Here is a 25,165-nt window from a genome sequence, read left to right as displayed (position 1 = left end):
GGTAGCCCCACTGCGAGGGTTAAGAATCATTTTTCATGGAGTTCATCTTTAAACAGCTATTTTTTTTATACAGTAGAAATTTCCTTTTAAGACATTTATTAGACAGCTTTAAACTCATACTTCCTGGTCCTTGAAATCAGAATGCTACCACAGGTATGCTGCAATAAACAACCATGTTCTATGACTTATATTAATTGGAAGACAAGACTTGTCAAATTAACAGATTTCTAGGTAAAATTATTAATAATCTAAAACTGTATAGAAAAAGCAATATTTACAGCATAGTGCAGACACATGCATTGGTTACTTTATTTTGGGATCAATGGCAGTTGGTAAAAAAGTAAATGCAAAACAGAAAAGTGTTCAGTAAATACAGGGCAACATAACAGTTGCGGTAATTACTGATCAATTGAGAATTAAAGGTTAATCGTTCTGTATTCAGTTAATTAATGAAGTGACAAATAAATACTGAGGCTGTGAATGGTACACACTTCAGTGTCTCTAGGTCTATTAGTCACTCCAATAGCTTTAAGAATCTGCGCTATTCAAATAGAGGGTATTTTGTGTGAGAACACAGAACTCAGGAAGCAATTAATTTGTCAAACAGCCTTTGGGAATCTCACACCTGCAGTGTTCTTATAAATCCATACTACTGAAAACTCTACTGTGCTTCCTGTCCGATAATAGTCAGACTAAAGAAACATAGAGCAACCTACTTCTGCATCAGTGGGTAAAACTATGTGTACATAGCCTAATACCCTATTTTTTTTTTTTTTATATAAACTGAAAACTTATCAACTGTTTTTTCTCAAATATGAGCAAATATGAAATTAAAGCCAGTAAAGCTACCATCATTTTTGTTGGGGTGTTGGGGTATCCCACATATCAATACTAAATAAATCACAGCTATTGCAAAGGAATGCCTAACATAAGCTGGCCATACATTGATAGATTTTCACATGAACGTTCAAGTGAAAAATCTCATCAGAACATTTAATTATGCCATCAGAGACTTGACGACAGTCTTCCCAAATTTTATTTTATTTTAACATTTTGGAATGAATGGTGTTTCCTGACCAAAAACCACATTCACTGTTAGAATTTCGTTCGAGAGAAAAAAAATCCATCCTGCTACTTCGATTTTTTTTGTCACTACTGATCTTTTTGACCCCCATGAACTATTAGAAAGTAGAAAACATTTTTTTTTCAAATTAAATTCTACTGGTGTATGGTCAGTTATACAGTCAGGCTTTCAGAACACAGGTATTTATTACAAATATGTATTAATCCAGAGACTGATTTTATCTAATTAGCGAAAGTACAGATTACTGCTCCTTTCAACAACTTCAATTCATTGACTTGCATGCATCTCCTGCAGTTCCAAATTTAGTTTTCTGCTGTTCTTTGTAACATGGCATTGTACTGTTTACCTCTAGCTTCATATTGTTTTCACAATAGTTAAATTTCATTGCCCTGTGATACAATACAGCTCTGTTGCTCTCTCAGCTAAATATGATGGCATCAATTAAGATTTGTGTGATTCCAGGGAGAAAAATAAAACCTTGTAGTTGATCAAAAACTCAATGATGTATACTTAGCAGGAAGTGTACAAGATTGCTGGTGAAACCAGGTGTATATTAAGCCTTTTGACTTACACCCTGAAGGCCAAGCTTTGAGGTGGAATATCTCTTTGGTTTAGGAAATGCAAACCCTCACACTCTTTATACAAAACATTTTGGACAAATTTTTCACTGTTGTAATTTATAGTGCTTCTTATAAAAATGCTATTAAAACATAGACATAAGACTTGACTGTTAATCAGAAAGAGTTGTGGAACACTACCCTGTTGCATAGTTTATTGACATTAAATTAGATCTCCATCCAAAACATTTTTCCATCTGTCTTAGAGTGGGGAAAAGAGTTGGAACCTATGTCAGGTTTCTAATGCTGACTAGGTTCCTACTAGGAAGAAGATTTCTTCTAACCTCCTGAGTGAAGACAAGACAGAAAGTGAGGAAATATCCCCAAATTGCAGGGAATACTATTAAAATACAAAAAAAAATGAATTTTGAAAAACTACATTGCAATGCACAGACAATATTAAAGTGCAATTCCTGGCAAATAGCTAAAAACATGGTTGAAATGCGCATTTACTGTTGAGCTGCTGCAAATACAGACATATTTTATGCTATATGCAATACGCCTGTAATTACGCCCATGTGAATGAGCCATAAAAAAGAGAAAAAATGTACTTCCCTGAAGATAAAGCTTCACCTGGCTTTCAACTTAGCCAATCGTGTGACAAAAACCATAGTGTGCCACTGTCAGAATAACAGATTGGCTGCAGTCACAATTTGTCGAAGAATTTTTGGGCCACTTCTTTTGACATTTAAAAAAATTACCTTTGTTGAATGTAGTGAAGCCAATGGGGCCACATACTGCTCAAAAGTCATCACTGTCAGCAGGACTTGGGAAAAAGTTGAGCAGTTTATGATGAACGCAGGAAGTAGCCAAGAGCAGTATATTCTCCAGGAAAGGTATTTAAGCTTTTCTGTTCTGTTTTCTTAAAAATTAGGACAAAATTGTTTACATTGCTTAAAGCTGCATTTGGGTACATGTAATCTTTAAAACCTACTCAATTCTGACTCCTATTTAATATGAAATACCAGCAGCATATGGGAAAAGGCTTTCTAGTAATGTAAGAGAAGTAATTAACCACAGAAAGAAGTCACAGATGGGCAATTAGTAGTGTAATAAACTAATCAAATTTCTGACATACATGGATCTCTTTCTAAAATAATGACTTATGCATTTGCTAGCTTTAAGCAATTTTGCTCATTCTGCAAGGGACTCAGATTGTATAAACTGGCTGCCTTTTATTATTAGATATGCATGTAATTTTTGCAGTTTCATTTCAAATTACTGTAAATACCGCATGGAAATTTCTAAACAGCCGCTCAGGGTTTGTAATCATTCAGATGAAGGAGAGGGTCTCCCCGAGACCAAAGCCAGGTTGTCATTGATTAGAACAAACAGCTACATATCAAGGCTAAATGCTTTAAACTGAGCCTCAAAGTTATAATACTGAAGGACCTTTTCACAAGTCACTTTACCGCTATTAGACGATTCCACATTTACATCGTTTTCCCCATCCAGGTCTCAGCTTCTTTATCTGTATTCTTTCAAATCCTGAAATTGCTTGGATAAGAGTGAGGTTTTTTTTTCTTTTGCATTTCTAAGAGCAGTCTGAACTTTCAGTGGAATTGAAGAGGCTTTGTGTCAAGTACAGCTAAATCCAGCCTTTCCGTATCAAACCACTGCGAGAAAATTACTGTGAGGATGATAAGGCTGTGAGATATAATAAAAAGTGACTCTACTCAATTTACACTGCAATATTGGTATGACTGAATATTTCTCATTCAGGTGACTGATAAAATCGCTAAACTGTATTGCAGATAAATAGAGGAGGCTTCTGTCAAGAATAAACACCATTAATCATGAAGTCTCAGCCACAGAGTGGATGTGCTTAGTATCACTATACAGCTTCAGGAAAACACTGTATGTAACTTGCATTTTCTTTTCCCCATCTCTTTGCTTAACCTCAACACCTCAGATTATTTTTTAGGCCTTCAAGAAGATCTGAATAGCTGGACTGCAGACAGATAACCTCCTAATGGCTTATCTGGACCAACTTGAGAGAGGCCCAAAACATCAGCAATAGTATGTATGTCATTGTATAAAGCAATCAAATCAACTAGGTGGCCAAATAAAAATGGATCAACAAGAATGATGGATGCCTCTATTTGTCCAAGTTTTACAATTTAGCCACCCAGACTCAACTAGAGAATGGTCTATATTTCCTAAAATAGCTCAATGTAAATTAACGATCAGCCCTTATAGGGTACACTGTAGCCTAAAATAAAAATCGTTAATGCAGGGCAAAGTTACAAGGTTACCTAACATACCCCTGTCCCTAGCAGCATATACAGTAATCACAGCTTTTTTTTTACTCCCCCCACTATTTTGTTTAGCTGCTTGAAATTAATGGGACTACCTAGCACTTCTGGGTACAGGGTAGCATGTGACTTACTTCCCTTCTGGGGAGTGAAAGCAGGCACTGACTGCATTAGCCATGAGTATTCTCCCATGAATTGGTTTGGAGCTAACACAGGGTTTTCCTTCTTCTCTTCTGACAGCAGAAGTGAGGGAGAGAAGGAGAGGCTTCTGGGATATGCTGCTGGGGAGGGGGGGATTAAGTGGCCTTGTTACATCGTACTGCTTAGCAAAGTAGATTTTTACCTAAAACAAACTCAGGGGACACAAGCTAACTAAACAAAGTGGCTTTAATTTGCACACTGACATCCACCTTTGGCACCCTATGTTTTACAAATCACAGATCCTTGTAATTTCTGAAACTATTATTACTAAAATGTTTCTAGAGTCTGAAAACACGCAGGATAATGTCCATATCATAAAGGTTGCTGGTTCCACTGCAGATATACGCACTTGCACAATCCCAGCCCCAGGTGTCGTCCTCCACTTGACACTTATTTCAAAACGAAAGAAAGGTACCGTACTCCAGGATCAAAGCTGCTGCCATTAAGATTTATATACATATTATATGTACATATGTATATGTATATATATATATATACATATTTATGGACACGTTTTACTTATAGTACGCTTCTTATGAGTGACATGTGTTACAAGGTAGAGTTCAGGTGATCTGCCTAGCATTGAGTGTTAAATCTTTAGGGTGGCTTTTATCATGAAGTGAGGCTAGTTTCTTTCTTTCTGTGATGCAGGCTATTGTGTTCACTCTCTTAGCTCACTGCATCTATGTCCACACACATTGGCACAAATGCACAACATAGAAACGTGACAAAAGCTGTGATTAATCTGACTCCAAAGGCTGACCCCACAGGATTATATAAAACCCAGATTTAAAATAAATTAAGTGGACATTCTACCTTCAGCATAGTCTGGATAACGTTATCTTTAGTTCACTAACTAATATAATTTGTTGCATCAAGCTACTCCATAACGCAAAGTTTTTATTTTTGAATGTCAAACTCTAAAAGACAAAAAAGACCAGAAGACATTGTTAAAATCTTCACATATAGAAGACATGGGCCTGAACCGGCAACATGGTAAGCCTGGCAACTACAAAACTTAGCTTTAACCTACTCTATATAAAAAAAAAAAACTCCCTCAGCTTCTACACATTTTCCACTGAAAAGAGTGAGGTCATCGTTTATTGAGCTTAGCATAGTTTAGACACTCATAGTATCTAAAAGCTGGCACTGCAGGTTACTCCCAGCCCCTGGCTGTTAACGATCTTTATTCATTTGCGCATTCATATCTATGCCTGGTTTATTTTGGTATATGCATGACTCTTAATGACTATCAAATGTATTTCACAGATTAAACAACAAAACATATCTATAAAATGTATTACATCTAGAAATCCACAGTTAGTCTGGGAAGAGTAAACAGCAGAGCTTTGATGCAAAGTGCAGTAACCCACAAGCAAGCCAGATTTAGATTTAAGCCAGATCGCTGCAACATAGGTAAGGGCACTTTAATGCCTTATTAAATACGTTTGAATGTGTGAAACAATGTAAAGTAATTTCTTCAAGTGTTGTAAATTCTTGATTGACTACATGTGCAATTTACTGCTAGATTTCATGCTTTCCTGTACACAACAAATCTAATAAAAAATAAGTGCTAAGCAAGGGATGAATCAGGATGAGATGTTAACAATCTATGCAACAGTCAGCTCTGGGCTGGTCTACAGTCTAATTAAGTCAAGTAACACAGTGCAAGTGATACAGAGTACATATAAAGCATTTTACTGGTACAGGGCAGCAGTAAGATGGGACTAATAAAATGAAGCATGAATCAATCCCTCAACAGAAAAGGGGGACTGGTGCCCCAAGGAATGTCATTCATGCATAGAATGTGCTGGCAAAAAAAAAGGGCAGGCTGGATGGAAAGGATAAGGGATCCCAACAGAAAGAGAAAATGCAATAAACATATTGGCAATGAAAACACAAATATAACAAGTAACTGCCCTTCACATGCTATGCTAGACATTCTCAGAACAAACTGTGGATTCAAATCAATTAAAAAAAGGATAATTTGATAATAATGTTAATGCAAGTAAGGACTGTATGGCAAAAGCAATTTTAAAAACTATTAGTGTCCGTCATCTGCCTTTTTGTGTCCCTTATGTAACCATGTCTGAGACATGCACTTTAGCTGGTACATAGATATAAGGCAGCAGCTGGAAGTCCAGGCATGACCTAGCTTGAAGAAAATATTTTATTAGAATGATCATAAAATTACACTTGGATCAGCTGAAATAATAATGGTCAGTTAAAAAACCTAACCCAGTCAATTGTTGGTTCAACAAAAATGATCAAATAAGCATGTTTACTGACATTTGTTTGGAAGCATCCTAGACATGAGCTTCATTATTAAATCCAGATTAATATGCGCAGATAAGAAAACAATCATTTCATCTATATCATTACTTTTCCACTTGTATTATTATTGTCCCTTTTTGGATGAGTACACTATACTAGATCTTGACAATCTACGATCAAAACTAACAAACAAGAACTAGCAGTAGGATTAAACTATTATCTCAAGACATCAATGGCACGGCAATAGTACCAACTACTAGAAATGCCTAAGGCAGGACTGGACAAATCCCAGAAGCCAGGTTGCCAATGTTCCCTAAAGGAGAACTATGGGGTTAAGGGTCCTCCCGTCACCCTAGGCTCAGTATACCGCAAGCTGTAGCTCGCAGTATACTGAGACGCTGCAGTATACCGCAAGCTGCAGCTCGCGGTATACTGAGACGCCGCAGCTAAAGCGTATCCCGATAATTATGTCTGGATCCGCCCAGCTGCGTGACTGATAGCTGGCTCTGCCTATCTACAGGCAGAGCCAGCTGTACCCGCCCCCTCCCCCGTCCGTTCCGCCCGTCAGCGCTGACAGATCGGAGCAGGGAGGGGGGAATCCAGCCCCTCCCCTGTCACGGCAGAGAGCCGTGACAGGATCGAGAGGTGAGCGAACACCGGTATGTGTTCGCTCACCTCCCGATCTACTGAGCCTACCTGTGACAGTCTCATTGTCACAGGTCGGCTAGAACTATGAGGTGAGTGAAAAGCACTCACCTCATAGTTCTCCTTTAACCACTATTAGCGGGTTCACATAAATACACGTCCTCCGCAAGAAGTGGTTAAACCAAGAACACGGCTGCTGCTATTTTAAACAGCAGGCTGTTTATTTGCAAGTGAGCAGGCGTCTATACAGCCGCCGGATCGTTTGTACCAAGCAACGCCGTGTGTGACCCCCACCCCCCGCATAATTCTATATGGGCTATTTACAGCAAATATTGTATGCTGCCAGTCCTGGAACAAGCTCATCCAGTGCCAGGGCGAAGGTACCAAACTGCGCTTCAATGCCAAACTGCGCTCCACCTTCCCCAATGTGCGGGTCCACCAATTTGGTTTCATGTGGAACTGGAAAATGTAGTGACATCATAGGACCTTCCTGCACTGTGTTATCTGCCCCTGCCAGTCTCCTTGTGCTGGTAGAGGCAAAAGGAAAGGCAGGGCACAAGTGGCATACCTAGCATATATGGCACCCAGGAAAGATCATTATATTACCAACCACCTCCCCTCTTACATCAAAATTATTTTCAGAAATAATCATAGAATTAAACATCATGCATGCTGGGGGAGTTAGTAGAATTGACCAGTGGAGGGCAGACAGCAGCAGCTTTAAATACATTTGCAACTTTATGCAGAAATACTGAACTTAGCAGATACATTTGCCGAATTTGCAGGAGCTCAGAAGTGCTATCTCCTGCATAGTTGCCAAAATGTAAACATACAGTAGTTAGGAAGGATGTCTTAAAAAATGAAGAAGACAAATGCATGATTTAAAAGAGATTGCTCATTTAGATTGTAATGCAAATGCAAGCTGTCGTGATTAACACATAGCAAGTCAAATATAGTGATTTTGTTATTAAAAATCGCCAGTCTGCATAGCCAATCGCACATGTGTATGCCTCTGGCTATGTATGCAGGGACAATAGTGATCACATCTCTTCAGAATATTAGCAAGACATTGTTTATTTAACAAGATAGCATAAAATGTCTTACTAAATAATACATACACTATACTATCAGGTAATAAGGCAATAAAGAGTAGTAAATCATATAATCATGTTGCAGAACCTGCAATTCTATGGAAATATTCCTGCTGTCTCCTGAAATGGCACCTACGGATTGGTGACCACAGAGCCCCAGCCCCTCATATTCCCCCACTCACTGTGCGCACCACCGTAGAAGCACGCTGCAGTTGAGTGCATGAGGAAGGGCATGGGTCCAAATGTCAGAGAGGCCAAAGGCAATATTCTGGGGGAGGCGGGTGGGTAAAGTGAGAGTGCCGGTGGTCAATGGAGATGGGTAAATAATTGCGGGGTCAGCAGAGCAATGAGGGGGGTTGGTTTGGGAAGGGATACACAGTCAATGTGATGTGGAGGGAGCAGCTTGCCATACTGCAACATCCCCCTCCCCACCTTGAAAACAATTTACCCAGGGCAGCTGCCTCTCCAGCATAATGCTTAATACTTCTGTACTCTATCAGCTGTACACCGCACAGTTATTTTACACTGAGGACTGAATTTTACTCTCCATTCATAATGTGAAGACAGAGCAGAGTTATTTATGCTTAATACTACAGCAAGAACTCTCTGACTGGAGGGAAGGCCAGCCACATAATTTTGACAGGTCATGTTTTCAGGCTCTCTGACTCTTTCTGCACCCTGAGGTCCCGAAGCAAGAGGAGAGCAATGCTCACTTGTGTAGCCGTGCTTTATGAATGTGCAATGTATTTTTATTTTAAAGCAGCTGTATGGCTGTGGTAAGGCCATAGCGTTGCATTATAACTGGTGCCCCCATATTCCTGGGAAAAACCCATAGCAAGAAATAATATTTTACCATTCATGTTTCCAGCACAGAATGGTAGATTAAAGCTAAGAATGTGCTAAAGGCACAACAAAAAACAAACAAACTGTGCATCTAATATATTACATGTAACATGTAAATCTTAGAAAATATGTAGTCCACATTTATGTTGTAATCAAAGCTGTAAATTTGATTTGCTTTTAAAGAGTGGCAGAAAGAGTGTAACACATGAAAACTAACTCATAAAGGGAAAAAGACACATACCTATCTGAGAATCAATGTTACATACAAATCTGAGCATTATTGTTGAATGCTCCTTTTGGAATAGCATTTCCAAAATTGGGAAAGTCATTATAAACATAGGTATAGATTTGCAGTGACTCCATACACCACTGACTCTACCAAATCTAATATTTTGCATGCAAAGGATCAGGAAGTGAGGTGTAGGACTCAGCTGTGTTGATTATGAGTGGTAGCTTTGTGCTGGGGAGAAACTCCGTTACAGTTCAGTGCTTCATCAACCAATGCAACAGGTTTGACAGCAGTCTATAGAAGCAGCTTGCTTCAGGTTCACTGCTTGTGAATACTAGAGTTCATACCTAATACTGCTGACTGAAGCACAAAGAACACAGGAGTTTTGTCCAAGGAGCTCAAAGTAAGCCCCCAAATACACACTATATGGAGAGCCTGCATTCCTTTACTCTTATGATTAATTAGGTATCTCAGAAACAAGTCAGCACTGGTATAAGGGAATGAAAGAGAAATTGTATTTGCATGCATGTTAATGCCTCATTCAGGGTAGTTCAATAATGTGCAAAGTGCAGTAAATCAGAATTAAGAAAGCCTTAGCAGAGTGAAAGATTATTTCTGATTGCTTGGTTCTGGTTACACCAATTTACAGAATAACATTGCTCTAGCTACTGTCCTACCAAATCAGTAGGTAACAGGACAAAGGGTAGGTTATCTCAAGGAATGGGAAACAATCTATAAAGTGGTAATACAGGCTCAAGTTTTTTTTGCCAGTAATGAACCTAGATCAAACAAACATACGTTGCCTAATAAAATATTTCTTTAAATTTTGCCCATACACTTGCAATCATCATGTTTCCCGATAGCTGGCTGCAACTCTCAGCTCAGCCTCACTGAACTTCCTGTTCAGTACAAGATCACAAGGAACAGTCCATCTACTGGCTTGGAGAAGGGAGCAAGGAGCAGCAGGGTAGAGTGGCTTGCCTTGCTTTGACTGTGTGTTTTGGAGGAGTCACAATGCTAAAACTATAGATCCTTATTCTTGTGTAAAGTTTTGTGAATTGAGCCTTTGGTGACAGGTAAGGCGTTATCAGAAAGAATAAAAACAATAGATAACTATTAGGAGAAAAAAATGATTTACTTAATAGATTAAATGACAAGATTTTGCCTTTAGGTTTGCACATCCCTTCAGATTTACATATGCCACTACAAATTGAATTCAATGCAATTAAAACTTCTGATGATGACAGTACTAAGATGGTGACTATCATTTACTAAATATTATAACATAAAGAAAGAAACATATGGGGTACAACTATATTCTAACTCTCGTGTTTTTATTATAAGCAGACACAAGATGTAATAGCAAAGGTTTAAAGGGTATGTTAATTCTAACAATAAACATATTCATTTTACCAACCAGAACAACATCTTTATGCTGCTCCTTCAACTTACCAATCAGTAGGATAGAGGTTTGTTCAAGCTAAGGGTTGGATTGTGTGCCCCTACCAGCTTGACAAAAGCTGATTACTCAATCGACTTTGTCAAAGGAGCCAGGCAGAACATTTTCAGCAAAACAGTGACTGCAGCCAATTTGTATGAATTCTAATGTTTGGGGGCGTCCGCTGTCAGAATACAATAGCCGCAGCAGGGGATTCATTTATCCACGCTGTTTAGCATCGATGGAGGAATATGTTCGATTTTTTGTTGTTCAGCCCACAGACTGAACAAGAAAAATCTATTGGTTTATAGCAAGCTTAAGCTGCAGTAGAGGTCAAGGGCTTTGCTGTACTGTGTGGCAAAGTCTGTTGACAGGTAAAACCTTCCTGTGTATTTAATGCATGTTTATTTAGCTGCATGCTTAGAGTCCATTTTTATCTCAAGTTGCATCTTTGTCAATGGAACGACTCTAATGATTTTCTAATTAAGATGCCTAAAGATAACTAAATACATTATTTGTGTCCTATATGCTACATTTTACGCATCAGCTATCATTATCCACTGTAAGTGAAATAACATGACTATTGAAATGTTACTGTAGGAAAACACAGGCAGGTTAATTTGTGACGTCCCTATATATTCAGAAGCAAATGAGTTGTCATCCAGTTAATATGGAGCATATTTCATGTTATGAGATTTTAATTTAATCTGCTCTTTTGTGATGAAGTCTTAATATGTGCTTGCTGGTCTAAGAGCACTGCTAGAGTGGTGTGCCATGGAAAATGTAATCACAGAAAACAAATGAGGAACTGCCATTTCTCAAAACACTCAACTCTTGTTCTTTGTAAGCAGGAAAACTGTATAGAAATTACTACTGACTATTAAAGTAAATAAATATTGGATTCTTGTGTCTCCTTAAGAAAATTGCTTTCAAATAATGACATTCACTTTTGGTTAATTAGCTAAAGAAGAAGTATATATGTTACCTAACAAAATGAATGTTAAAACAAACTGTGAACTGTATAGAGACAGGAAGGAATGGTGAAATGTATAAGTGACAGCTTTAGCTGTCATTGTGGATCACAGAATGTGAAAAAAAGAAATAATTTGAAAGCTTTTACATTTTTTTTAAATTTATGTGTAAAAAAATATATATATTTATTTATATTTGTAAACACATAATAAAAACATGAGCATTTATTAAAACAGTGTATCAAATAAAAGCCTTCTATATCATAAAAAACAAAGTAAAATATTTAGGTAGGCGAATTTGGCCATAGAGTTGTTGTCAAGTTAAATAACACTGCTAAATTTTATTTGAACTTATAGGCTTCAATGACCTCTGCCCACAAAAAGGTTAAAGCTGTTTAAGGTGTCTTGGACTATAATAGGAGTAAAAAATGGATTGCTGTGTTCTAACAGAATCCCGGACTTCGTTAGAAATGTGGACAGGTTCCACGAAAGTACAGAAGAGGTGATTGGGTCAAGAAATTTCACAGGCTATTTGCCTGTATTGCACATGTGTCGGGACGCGTGTCTAGATAATTTACAGGCAAGCTGCCACTTCCCGGCAGATGCAAAATTTATGGACCTGATCAGAGGGTCTGAGGATGCACATAAATCCCCCCTCCCCGTCCACCCCCCAGATCAGCAACTCAGAGCTTATGCATGCAGCTGACGCCCCCAGAAGTGACACTCTGGTCTAGATTTCTAATGAGTCCGAGTTTCTACGAGAACATCGACTTACGTAAACAGAGTTTACTAAATTTTAAGACATAAAGGTGTATCTAGATATGTTATGCAGTCACCACCAACTATATGTAAGGTATTTGGGAACTGGCATGGCTGAAAAAACAGATTTTGGCAAAAATCACTGAATTATTTTTTCAACTGGTGTCAGGGAATGTGTGGCGACTGTTTATTATAATAAATGAAAATGTTACCTAATAAATGTGTTGGTGAATGTCTGTAAAATTTTTCAGCAATTCCCCAATATACCCATAATATAAAAACAAAAAACGTGTTTGCTAACTGAAATAGGGACAAGTAAAAAATAATTATGTACATTGTAGTGAATACCCACACGACCCCACAATCCAGAATAAAATAATAATAAAATTTAAAAAATGTACTGAGCCATTGTAGAACCTAACTAAGGGTGGTGAAGATGTATAGCCATCTTCACATATAAATACTACCATACCATAAATTGTGAATGCTGAACATAGTGGCAATAGTGCGTACTAAGGTTTTTTTTTTCTTTTGACACTGATTTATTGTATTCTTTCTGGCAAAACGTTCACTGCAATTACAGCTTGTTAATGGCTAGACTACAGCAAACATCATTATATGTGTACTTTAGCATGTAGTAAGGATAGCTAACATCAATTCATTCTCTTCACAGCGGAGAATTTGTTTAGCAGAGAATCTAATTTATCATCATCCTAGATACTAAAATTGTAAGTAAATGCTACTCGAGTAAAACACAGTATGGGTAGCCAAGAAAAGCGACATTTAAACACTTCCAACCCATGCAAAGTGATTTTAAACTTGGAGTTACTTTTAAAGAAAATGTCACTGCCATAGGCTGTAAATCTAATCTAAAAAGAAATAAAAAAGTTTGTTATTAGTAACATGAAATGTATCTTACTTTTGAGATGTGCAAGTAGCAGACTTTTTGTGCCATGAGGAAAACTAGGTATAGTCTGGTGTGGGCATGGCTTAACAGTAATAAGGTGTAGCTCCACCACTTGCATCTAAGGGGTCTATTCAAAAAGCTGCCGAGGGCAGCCGAGTGAATGACCAATCAGAAGTGAAGTGAGCCGAACACTGTTCGGCTATTCACTTCAGGCTGGTACGGCTGATTTCAGCCGTATATCGGCTGAAATCAGCCGTACATCGGCTTGCTTCGTGTGGATTCGGATCAGCCGAACATGCTCAGCATGTTCGGCTGACCCGAAGTGCAGAAGGAGTTCGACTCAGCCGATCCAACATCTGGATCGACTGAGACGAACCTCCGGCAGGCTTCTCACTGCTGTTCGGGCTATTCTGAAAGATCCCGAACAGCAGTGAGAGAATAGCCGAATGCCGCCGAGCGGCATTTGGCTCGGCTGTTCTGCTTGGTCCCTCAGAGGCACCGAGCAGAACAGATCTTTAAAAAGCTCTAAAACAAGCCATCCCTGACTTCTCCAGGTGCTTTGAATGTGAACTTATTTATTCTCAAATCTAAATCTAAATCTAAGATCTAAAATAAAACTGTAGTCCAACAGCTCAGAAACACCTGCTGCTTGTTTGCATTAGGCCTCATGCACAGGGGTGTAGAAATGTAAGCAGGTTCTTGCTCTAAAAACGGTCTGTAGTGCATCTCAACCCATACGCACATACATGCGTATGTCCATAAAGACGTGAGATGTGTACAGAAACAAGGTTATTAGAGTGATATTAAACCCTTGTTTTTTTTGCTAATTACATATTCCCCCTGGCCCTGAATAACTTGCATGAGTTAATCACTAGGCTGCGGTGGCAGTGCAGAATTACCTCATTTTTCAGTCATGATGATTGGAAGAAATCTAAACTAAAAAAACTTTAAAGATCTCAGCTAAGCTCACAAGAGGACAGCAGCTAAAAGAAAAAAGATGAAAGGTTATAGCTATAAGATTCTATCATTTGTTGCAATATATTGTTCGGCTCAGCCGATCCAGAGTCGAACTCCTTCTGCACTTTGGGTCGGCCGAACATGCTGAGCATGTTCGGCCGACCCGAAGCCACACAAAGCAAGCCGATGTACGGCTGATTTCAGACGATGTACGGCTGAAATTAGCCGTACCAGCCTGAAGTGAATAGCCGAACATTCACTCGGCTGCCCTCGGCAGCTTCGTGATCAGACCCCTAAGTTAAAGTAAGTAAGTGCACTTGTTCCTGAATTTCTAGATTATTTATTTTAGCTGATAGTGCTAGAGTTTAGCAGTGCACCACAACATAGCCATAAATCTAAAACATGTATCCATTATAGTCAAATATGAGTATGCACTTATGCTTTTTATGTTAAATTAACATATATTTCTACATAAAGATGATAGGTGATTCAGAATAACTGATAAGGATGGGTTCAAATATGTCCTATTCAGGCAAAGAATTTGCCCTTGTAGCTGTGACATTTGTGGACTTTCTCAGGGCAATCTCGTTCGATGCTCCAGCAGTAGTCTGCCATCATATTTTTGTCCCCTCGCACTTGTTAGCGCTGTTCCATCATCATAAGGTCTTGATGGAAGCGCTCTCTCTGTTCATCACTAACAGCCCCAAGTTTCTCTGGGAATTGATCAAGGTGACTATTTAGGAAATGGAGCTTGACACTCATGTTGCACCCAAGTTCACAAAAAGCCAACAGCATTCTAGTAACAAGAACATCATAGTTATCTGCCTTTTTGTTACCAAAAACGTTTTGTCTAACTGCCACAAAAGACAGCCATGCTGCCTTCTCCTTGTCATTCATCTTCCTGACAAATTTCTCATCACGTACAAAGGCACAAATCTGAGGTCCATCGAACACACCTGCTTTGATCTAGACAAAGCCGGAACTATATGTTGAAAACATTCCCCATCACCACTTAATGCCTTCACAAAACTGCTTCATCAAGAAAATCAAGTAAATCAGATAAATCTATATAATCCAAAATTAACAAAAAAAATTGTGAATATTGATGTTTGTAAAAAAAAATTAGCTCTAATTAGTCTAAGGTTAGGGTAGATGTAAGCCTAATTCTCAAGCTATCACTAGTGTAAATAGCATTTAGGTGTCCTTTTTTTGCGCAATCAAATTGCATGAAAACCAGAGCATGTAGAGGAAAACCGATTTCATATAAAAATTACTTAGAATCAGTTGAAAAATCTCATGCAACAGAAAATAAGAAAAAAATTGTTCCCCAGTGTTATTTCTTGTTTTAACACGAAATGGTTATCAAAAGATATACTTACACATGCAGTGGAGGGATATGGGAAGGTTCATAATGATATCGACCTTCATGATGCCTTGCGTCAATTGGCACTGGGGGGTGAAAGGCTGGAAATAGGTGAGGTGTATCTAAAAGGAAAGATACATTTTGTGTAAGTTATGGGCACACAGAAAAAGTGAGGGATTGCACAATTTGTCTCGTGATACCCACGTTAAAATCATAAAAGATATTTAGTCAAACAATAATAAAGTTACCAACATATACAGTATTTCATCGAGCATTTACAAAAGTATAGAAATCCCAAGCTAAATGCAGATACTGTATATTTAATTTTTATGACTGCATTTTCAGCTTTAGATGCGACTGTGCAGCCATGCAAACATTGATCATATTGATGCATATATTCTCCCTTTACTAAGGAATCAATTGTTCAGTCAGGTTAACATTCAATTTGTTTTGTCCCATGTCATCTTAATCTAACTGGTCCTTAAAAAAGAACATAGATTCAAAGGACTACTTTAGGGCATGGATTAACTGGGCTAGTATAGGATCTCATAGTCATATATAGTCATAGTCATATCACCAGCTATAGAGGAGTACAACAAATCCAAGCAATAGTACACTATACATTGGTGCAATGCCGAATACCACTCGCTATAGAGGACTACAACACCCAGCAATACTACATTATACAGCACAATGCAGAATACCACCAGGTTTTGGAGTCCTCTATAGCCGGTGCCATTCTTCATCATTGCTGTATAATTTTACACTTTTCATTTCACTATATTGCATATATTTTCTTTTTTACTTCCACCGCTCCAAGCTTGCTCTTGTGATGGGCTGCAATCTCAATACAAACTAGTAGTCCGTCACTGGAGCCATTTTTAAAAGGTATTTTATTTTTTATCCGATTAACCGATTAATCGAACTTAATAATCGGCTAACTAATCGATTTTGAAAATAATCGTTAGCTGCAGCTCTATAACCCTTGCAGTGCGGGGGTAGCTCCACTGCAAGGGTTAATACAATTTTTTCCTGGAGTCCTTCTTTAATTGCTTTTACATCTGCCTAAAGTTTAACTTTAAATAGTGACATCGGGGTACAGAACTGATTTGAAAATGAAGAGTTTCTTTGACATACAAAACTGCAGCTAGATAAAATCCTGGTCAAATAATAGAATAACATCAAGAATCCTGTTACTTTTATAACCTAAATCACTTAACAGGCAACCTTGGAGTAACTATTGAAATTGAAACCAAGTTGCTTATCCGCTTAAAAGGAAACGCATAATTGTTAGTTTTGCTTGACACTATGCTATCCGAACATTCAACAACACTTCCCGCTAGTGTCATGGATAACGGTTCTGTTGTGTTTGACACATAAAGTATCTGTACAGTAATTCTCTGCAAACACAGTAAATCATTCATAAGGAACTGTCTCAAGCTAAGGGACTATTACACTTCTGCATAAAGCACTGTGCATGCATCTTGTACAATTATATGTCTCATGGTTTATTATTTACACATGAATAGAACAGCTGGTACTCGTCATATCTCAAATACATGTGAAAAATGTTACTGTATGTGATCAATCTCCTGATGTTACCCTTTGACAGAACATCACATGACAGCCTCTCCGAAGTCAAGCTAAAACTGCTGAAGCAGAGTAATGTGCCTGTGGACCCGGCTACCTCCAATTTATCATACAATTTCCTGACTGATGTTCCAAAAACCAGCTGCTAAGCACTGTATAATGTACCGTACAGCAAGCAGACTAATAGCAAGCCACTTTTAATCCAAGGCTTAACTTTTCACTTTACCCTGGGAAGAAAATGCTAACAGAAGCTGTTGCTTTGTTGGGGTATAAACTGGAAAAAAAACACACTACATGTATTGCATTTTATGTTGGTACAATTTAAACTATTCATCTAACATGTTTTAGTCTTAGGAACTCACACATAACAACTTTTTTAGTTTTCAGGGCATGACAAAGACTACACTTCTTGGCTGCAGAACAATGTTTTAACAGATCAAATCAGGCCAGAGTTTGTATGTGGGTAGCTGTGTCCCGGGTCTCGTTGTGTGTCAGTCACGATCCGCCGTCTGCTCGAGCACGGAGCTCCGTTTCAAGCTGCCATCCGACTCCAGCACTGGCCACGCCCCCCCAAATCAGGCCAGAGTTTGAAGATAATGGGGCTGATTTAATAATGGCAAATAGGTTGTTCACTTTGTTGACAACCTACTGTCATGTGAATGTGGTGAAAATTCCTTTTGCAAACAATACCTAATCATGTGCAAGGAAAATAAAACAACAGTATTTTTGCTTGCAATGAGTTCTTTGTTGGGGGTTTCCGAGGCGGGAGGGATCTCCCATTGTCTCAACAGGGCCAGATCCTGGTCCAGTGAGACTATAGAATAGGTGGTGTTATCCATGATTCATGTGCAAGGAAAATAAAACAACAGTATTTTTGCTTGCAATGAGTGGATGATGGAAGTCAGCAGAGCTTCACTTCATTCACTAAGCAAAGGAAAATGCAGTTGCAAAGTGAACATCCTATTTGCCTTTATTACCATATTTTTTGCTCCATAAGACGCACTTTTTTCCCCCAAAAGGCGGGCAAAAATGTCTGTGCGTCTTATGGAGTGAATCCTTATCGCCCGATGCCTGGGACATACAGTTTCGTGCGCACAATTTTGAAGCTTGACATGTTTGGTGTCTATTTACCCGACGTGACCACATCTTTTTTATTTTACCAAAAAATTTGGTAATAATAATTGTTTCCTATCATAATGTTAAAAAAAACACCTTTTTTTTTTCCCTAAAATTTTCAATAATTTTTCCTTAACATAGTAAAACATAAAAACTGCAGTGGTGATTAAATACCACCAAAAGAAAGCTCTATCTGTCCCCTATACAATTCATTTCAGTACAGCGTTGCATGACGGAATAAATGCCAGTCAAAGTACTGCAGCGCTAAATACTAAAAAATTACCTGGACAGGAAGAGGGTGTAAACACCTGATCAGCAAGTAGTTAAAGCTACATGTGCATTGGTTAAGTTAAAGGGTCCAATCCTCAGAATATTTTTTTTAAGGTGGAATGCATATTCAGTCTTCAGGGAGCATAGTATACTTTTAAGGATATTGCTCTATCCTATCTCAGCACTGACCATAGAAATCAAAAGGCAAATTATCCAACTCTAAATGAAGCATATTTAACCAAATAGTGCAAAGAACAGAGTTTGATATAATGTAGTAAACTTATTTAAGATATGAGGTCTAACTGGCTTGGTTACAACACTTATAGCATATCTTCAATGCCCTTTGCTTTGAATAACCCTGACAGGATAATCCTTTACATTTGTATTTCCCAGAATACTGAAATGTTTCATTTACCTACATGTAACAGAACTTGAAGGTGCACGTCTGCCTTTGGGGTGGACAAATAACCAAAAGAATGCCGCAATGGATCAAATGTATTGATTGTCTGTTGCTATCAGTCAGTATTTTCTAGTTTGTATGTAGATGTATCTAGTTTGTATGTAGATGTATCCAATCCCTTCAATCCAGAACATGGTCCGGTTTTCTGTCCTGTGGATTGGACGATAACATGGGCCACTCCCTCCAGGACCATGTTCTGCTATGTAGCATATCGATTGTGCACAATCGATATGCTACATAGCAGAACATGGTCCGGTTTTCTGTCCTGTGGATTGGACGATAACATGGGCCACTCCCTCCAGGCGATCCCACGTATAGTCTCCTCGTGATTGGTCCAGCGCCAGGAAGGGCTGTTCAGTTAGTCACAGGACAGGGCTCCACCTCTATAGTCATGGATGACACTCTATAGACATTCCTATCAGCTGCGGTCTGAGCCGATTTTGTTCCTGCACACCTGCCAATTGGCTAGTTCCCACTATATTTAGCACATGGGACGGAGGTGGTCTGTATCTGATGAAGGGGGCGTGACCCCGGAAACGCGTCATCACACATCACACAGTCTCCTCTGCTGACACATAGACACGACTGTGCAGCTTTCATAGACTTTCTGTTGGGTTCATGGACTTACTTTTTATATTATTATCATGCTGAATTTTGTGAGTATGTTTTTTATTTACCTTTGATCCTGATCTTAATAAATTTGTCTGCACCAGGAAAGGCGCCCCTTGTTTGTGTTTTTTCCCTAGATTTTGCGGTCTCCCTGGCTGGTTTGGGGGCAGCATCCTGCAGACCTTTCTACACACGCAGTGGCATAACAACCGGGGGAGGCAGCAGGGGCGCGGGCCCCGGCCGAAAAGTGAAGGGGGGGAGCCGGGCGAAAATGGCACTTTCGGCTAAATGCCGAAAGGGACATTTTCCTGCCGTTTTGTCGGCGCGGCCGTGATTCCTTTCATCCCCGCTGGGACACAGAGCAGTGCCCAGCAGGGATGAAAGGAATCAGAGAGAAAATGACAGCCGGCCGAGCGCTGCGGGACGAGCCTTGTGAGTGGCCGGTGTCTTTCCTCCCACACCGCTCGACCGCCTATCACAGTGCAGCAGAGCGGTGTGGGGGCGGAGACAGCCAGCGCTGTCACAGGAGGCTGGGCTCTCCTCTTGCAGCCTCCTATGACAGTTTGTTTCTGACTACACTTGTGCTTATATTGGTCCATACTGGCCGAGTAGTCCTTTTTGGTGTTTTTCTATGTTCTCACCTTTGTAGTGTGTACACACCCAGCAGGTGTGTTGTGCAAAGCCCTGCATGAATTTGCAAGGTGATGATGTGTAAATTAGCTCTATGTTGTGTTGCTTGCGTTGATGAATGCAGGAATGTAAATGCATGAGCTAACCATTTTTGTCTAAACTGTGAAGCAGCATTATATATGCATCATGTGCATGATTTTTCCATATATGGCATTAGTGGAAATATGCTTTTAGAGACTTTTTGGTTGATAAATACGTTTTGCTGTGTGAAAATCACACGCACCTGGTGCGTGCGTGTGTTTAGGTTAGTAAATCACCCCCCATGCATCCATTTCAGAGACAAGGCAGTCTGCTGAGCATGAGAACAGATACAGATTTAAAAGGAAGAGCAGCAAAGAGAAGGGAAACAACCATGGATTACAGTAAGGCACACATTACAGTATTGGTTTATATAAAAAAATCTGAGGGTTTAATGTCACTTTAAGGCTACAAATACAGGTATTTTTTAGGTGCACTCTAGTGATTTATTTCTAACCGCATGTAATCGTATCACATACAATTACATGGTTTGTATCAGCGCTCTCTTGCTTTCATATGCAGCCACTGTAACCTGATCATAACCTTGAATGGGTGACAGCTGCAGCTTGTAAACGGCAGATTTGGGATTCCTGCTGCAGGAAATCGTAAGTCCCTGCCCGCAGGAATCCATAACAGTACCTAAAATATAGGTGCGAATGAGGGCTTACACAAACATAAGGATCTTTAGTATCCTGGTGAATGAGAGTTTGTGAATGTGAATTAAGTTTTGGCTTTCTTAATTTAGTTGCCACATTTGTTCTATGCCAGTGAGTACAAAAGTGTTGCAGTCATTAAAACAGGATGCCAACCAGAGAATCAGTATTTTTAGCAGGAGATCAGCAATGTCAGCATACATATTTCTCTCAGTTTAGGTTTCCTTTAGCCCTGTTACTGCCATGGACGTAAGAGTTAAGTCAGAACAGTACTGCTTGCAGCCGGATGGCTCAGCAACCCTTACATCCACTTCAATTTCACAGGCTTTGGTGACCAAAAACGTACAGCTTTGTCATTGGTTGGCTTTGCAGTAAAGTGCAGTAAAACATCTGTTCTACCAAACATTAATTCAACACAAAAGTGCGATTAGGCTGTTAGGGGCCCATTTAGGGCAAAACGATAGTGCATGTAAACGCTGCTTTAGAAAACACTCAAGGAGTGGCCAAGTGTGCCCATGAATAGATGTGATCTGAGTTTAGATCACAGAGACAATGTACAGAGCCAATCGAGGTGGCTCTGTATCTTAGGATTGCTGTAATGCCCAATCATAGTAATCACAAATGTAAATACTCTATTTTTTAGAGCCTTCCTCTGGTAACAGAGGAAGGGGAGGAAGTTGTATTTATCAAAGAAAGAGTAATGGCAGCAGCAAAATAATTGTGAATGGTTTTAATTAATTGTTGAGTTGTTTTGTAATCCTTTTACTCCTCTCCACTCATACAGATCCTTTTTCTATAATGACTGGCATAATTATTTTTTCACCTCTTCTATTCTACACATTAACCCCCTCCTCTCCATCCCCTCATTGTATGTGCCCTTTACATTGACCCACTCACCTCCTTCTCCATCTGTGTATGACCTATACATAAACAATGTGAAGTATCTAGTGAACCAATATGAAGCTCCATGGGTTAACCATCGCAGCACTGGCATGTTTCTTCATTTAAAAAAAAGTGGCAAAAAATGAGATCACCTTCCCTAATAGCAAAGCAATTGAGCTGCAAGTTTGAAAATGACTTGCTAAACTATTGCAGACTTGCCAAGCTTCACAATTTTGTTGCACATCTACAGCAAGTCTGCACTGCAAGTCTCCGGACCAGCGAGCTTGCAGAGCTCTTGCTAAGACCTACAGGACTCTTGCTTTAGACTTGCCAAGCAGATTTGCTAAAAATTAAAAAAATGTCAACTAGAACTTGTGCTGCAAGTGTTCTACAAGTCTACAACTTGCCAGGAATGTGTGCAGCAAGTTAACAAGAATTACCAATTTAACACTGCCACAAGTTTGTGGCAAGTTATCCTTGCTGTCTACTTTCCAAAAAGGGGTAATGGGGGGGGGGGGGGGGGGGGGGGGGGGGTTAGTTCACGCTGTCTGTCTATAGTAAAAAAAACATCTATCATTAATCTAAACTTGGGTACAGTGTAGCATAACGGAAAAATTGTCAACAGCACTGGAAACTGAAAAATGGCCTGGTAATGAAGGAGTGTATACAGACTTGTAATCAAGTGGTTAAAGTGTACTGTATGTAAGGAAAAAACTTTTTGTTGGTTATACATACATTTTAAGTCACTTGTTTAGAGTTTTGCATTCCTTCAATTTTCACCTATTGCCAAAAAGGCACAATTTATAGTTTAAAAAACTTCTTATTTATTAACATTTTACATTTTTATCTTGCAGATTTAGTGGGTATTTTGCAAGTTATGGTTTACTTGAGTGTGAAAATCATTATTTTAGTGTATTTTGTATTACAAATATAGATTTGATAAACATTTGTGCAACTATCATGGCACATAAAAAACAGCACAACCAATTCTACAGGCCCGGTGTTTCAGAAAATATATAGTTTGTGGAGTTTTTTTTCTTAACTTTTAAAGCTATAAGTAAAAAATAGCAAAAAAGTGAAAAAAAAAGCAAAAACGGTCGAGCCACCTGAGGTGAAAAATTAGACACTGGGCCCGGCAGTGAAAGGGTAAAAACAACAAGTGATTTCCAAAATTGCACAATTATTAATGAGTTAATGGTGTTCCATCCATTTCCATCCACACAACTTTCATCTTGGCAGCTGCACCTCAAACTCCCTCTATTCTTACAGAATAAATTCCTTACTTCATATACTTAATCCCCTATCTGACAGGACATTAAGCAGATCCCATCCTCAACATTCTTTTAACTCTTTTCCAGCGTATCTTACTTGTAAGAGTTCTACCTAAAAGGCAAAGCACACTAGTCAGTTAAAATACTCTACATTGTGAAAAGCATTAAGCTGGGATACACTGTTACATATTTTTTTTTTCCTTTCAGCTTTTGGACTGAGCGAAAAAAAATAGTGTGGATGGAGGAATCTCCCACTGCGGTTATTGTATTCTGACAGTTGGTCTTACTGGGCGAATTTCATTATGAATTGGCAGAAATTTGCTCCGTGTATACTCAGCTTTAGCCATTATTATTTATATAGCAACGGCAATTTACACAGTGCTTTACATACTGCACATTCACTTCAGCCGCTGCCCTCAAGGAGCTTATAATCTATGCATAGGGACTATCACACATGCATACATACATATACCAATGCATATGTATACAGGAGCCATCAATTTGTATCAATAATGTATTTTGTATCAATAATTTATCAATTTAGACAGGAGCTATTTAACCTACTAGCATGTCTGTGGAGTATGGGAGGAAACCGGAGAACCCAAGGGAAACCCAGCAAAGACTAGGGAGAACATGCAAACTCCATGCACATAGTGTCGTGACCAGGATTCAAACTGATAACACCCAGTTCTGAAAGCCACTGTGCACCCATATAGGTTTATCAAAGAGAGCCTGTCACAAAGCAAAACATCTATGTGGTGACCCTCATGTGGAATCAGCGATTCCCTGACTTTGCATGCTTGCACCTTCACTGCTGTGGAACCTGCATGCTGCATGAATCGGGTAATGAATGCTTTCTTGAGTGCCTAATCCTCACAAGTATTTTTTTCTTCAGGACTTATCCCATTAAATAATGAAATTCAGCCATCTTATTTTATTACAAGGCTAATCATGGTAAACACATTCAGTCAGTTTTGTCTGACCCTGAGAAAGAATTAACCCTGGCACTTTGCTGTAATATAGGCCTAGCACATCCGTTCTATAAGTTACAATATATACAGCTTCCTTGCAGATCCCTCTAAAGGTAAACTGGGGCCAGCTCACTTTCGTTCACTTCGTACAGCACATATGCTGAGTTTATTTAAATGACTTCAATGTTTAAACTAGTCACGATTTAAATACGCTCAGTGACATTTTTCAAACAAACAGCTTTGTATCATTAGGAAGGCAAACTGCATGCAGCATAATACAAGCTCTTGAGAAGAGCGGGGCAGAGTGAGAAGCCTTTGTCTTATGTAAACAGTCTCGCTCTTCACTATCACATGCTGAACATGTTAAAGCTTTCTTCAAAGGTTTGTTTGCTCACACTTCACTTAGCCCAACGTGTGACATAATGATATTCTGCAGAGGTTATCATTCGCAGTTGTCAGTTATAATTACTGTATATCAAAATACTGACTGCTTCGCTACAAAAGCCTGAAAAAGTGATTAATCATTTAGAAACCGGTAATAATAATAACTTCATTCTATGAATTTTGTTTCCATTAAAAAAAGTGAAATACATGCAGTAACCAAATTTCCATATTGTGTTAGCTATGTTCTGCTTTTTACAAAATATATTTTCACTCTTTGCTATATGTCTCTATAGACAATCTTACATTTCTCTTGTAAAATCATTGGTTTCTTATTGTAGGCTGATTTGTTAAGCATTAAACAATATAAATGTACGTATAAATGAATTACTGAAGTCATTATTGAACCATTCAACATAAAAGGGGAAATTATGAGGCTGATAACAGATACAGAGCACAAAGGGGAAATATCATGGGTCTGTTCAGTAAAGAGGACCTACCTTGGCATCTGTATTGTCACCAGGGATTTTGCGCCCCTGGTCACAGTACGTTGGCCGGGAGCATGCATGCACAGGTGTGTCCTTTACAATCTGCAATGTAAATGGGAAAACAAACGTGGG

General features: G+C 38.9%; 1 protein-coding gene across 1 annotated transcript in view; it reads right to left on the bottom strand.

Moving 5' to 3' along the window:
* Nucleotides 1–25,165, bottom strand: part of GLI3 (GLI family zinc finger 3) — a 227,807-nt gene that overhangs the window by 90,505 nt on the left and 112,137 nt on the right. Inside the window, exon 4 of the mRNA XM_018559622.1 lies at nucleotides 15,651–15,756. Within this exon, the coding sequence (XP_018415124.1) occupies nucleotides 15,651–15,756 (106 nt within the window). The remainder of the gene's footprint in view (nucleotides 1–15,650; nucleotides 15,757–25,165) is intronic.

The sequence above is a fragment of the Nanorana parkeri genome, unplaced genomic scaffold (genome assembly GCF_000935625.1).
Source record: "Nanorana parkeri isolate BGI_ZX_2015 unplaced genomic scaffold, ASM93562v1 scaffold407, whole genome shotgun sequence".
Taxonomy (NCBI): domain Eukaryota; kingdom Metazoa; phylum Chordata; class Amphibia; order Anura; family Dicroglossidae; genus Nanorana; species Nanorana parkeri.
Note: the sequence above shows the minus strand (reverse complement) of the source record. Positions and strands in the feature narration are given on the sequence as shown.